The 929-nt window shown below is 40.5% G+C and overlaps 1 protein-coding gene across 1 annotated transcript in view; it reads right to left on the reverse strand.

The window, feature by feature from the left end:
• SLCO3A1 (solute carrier organic anion transporter family, member 3A1) overlaps positions 1 to 720 on the reverse strand; it is a 301,013-nt gene extending 300,293 nt beyond the window's left edge. The window contains exon 1 of the mRNA XM_010832180.1: positions 664 to 720. Within this exon, the coding sequence (XP_010830482.1) occupies positions 664 to 720 (57 nt within the window). The remainder of the gene's footprint in view (positions 1 to 663) is intronic.
• Positions 721 to 929: the final 209 nt, after the last annotated feature.

The raw sequence follows: 929 nt of genomic DNA on the forward strand, positions 1-929 counted from the left end.
CAAAGATCACGAGTGCCACAACTAAGACTCAGTGCAGCCAAAGAAAGAAAATTGTCTAAAAAGCATATAAAATACATAACCAGTGCAAGTTTGATGTATGACACAGAGCACTCAAAGTCGGGGCTCTGTGACAACCTGGAGGGGTGGGGTAGGGAGGGAGGTGGGAGGGGGGTTCAGGAGGGAAGGGACACATGTACATCTATAGCCAATTCATACTGATGTATGGCAAAAAAATCATCACAATACTGTAAAGTAATTATCTTCCAGTTTAAATAAATACGTGTTTTTTTTAAAGCTATGTAGGAAGGAAAAACATTATGAAGTCATAGAAATTTTAAAAATTCTGGATTAACAAAGATAAATAGATTTCTTTACAAAACTATGAGAGATCCCCCAAAGGTAATATTCATTGTTAATTATCCATTGAGATATATAGTTTCTGAAACTGCTGACTGTGGAGGCCTTCTTTTTTCAAATACTGTGGATCCCTTGAGAAAATATATATGTACTTTCAGAAACACTAGGATAAAGCTGATATGAGAAACGGTTTTCATTAAGTACTAGAAAAAGCTCTGCTTTCCCTAGGAACTAATTTTATCGTTTCCCATCCCTGTCCCTCCAGGAACCTCCAACCAAAGACTATTAAACAGGAAAGAGTATAACTGTATTTCCCTTTTTGCTTTGCATACCAGGAATCTCTTGACTCAAGTCTGCAGCCATGCTAGAGCAGTAACAGTGGGCCACCTGATGCAAAGAGCCGACTCACTGGAAAAGACCCTGATGCTGAGAAAGACTGAGGGCGAGAGGAGAAGGGGCCAACAGAGGATGAGATGTTTGGATGGCATCGCCAACTCAGTAGACATGAATTTGAGCAAATTCCAGGAGATAGTGAAGGACAGGGAAGCCTGGCATGCTGCATTCCATGGACT

Source organism: Bison bison, unplaced genomic scaffold, assembly GCF_000754665.1.
Source record: "Bison bison bison isolate TAMUID 2011002044 unplaced genomic scaffold, Bison_UMD1.0 scf7180017860443, whole genome shotgun sequence".
NCBI lineage: Eukaryota > Metazoa > Chordata > Mammalia > Artiodactyla > Bovidae > Bison > Bison bison.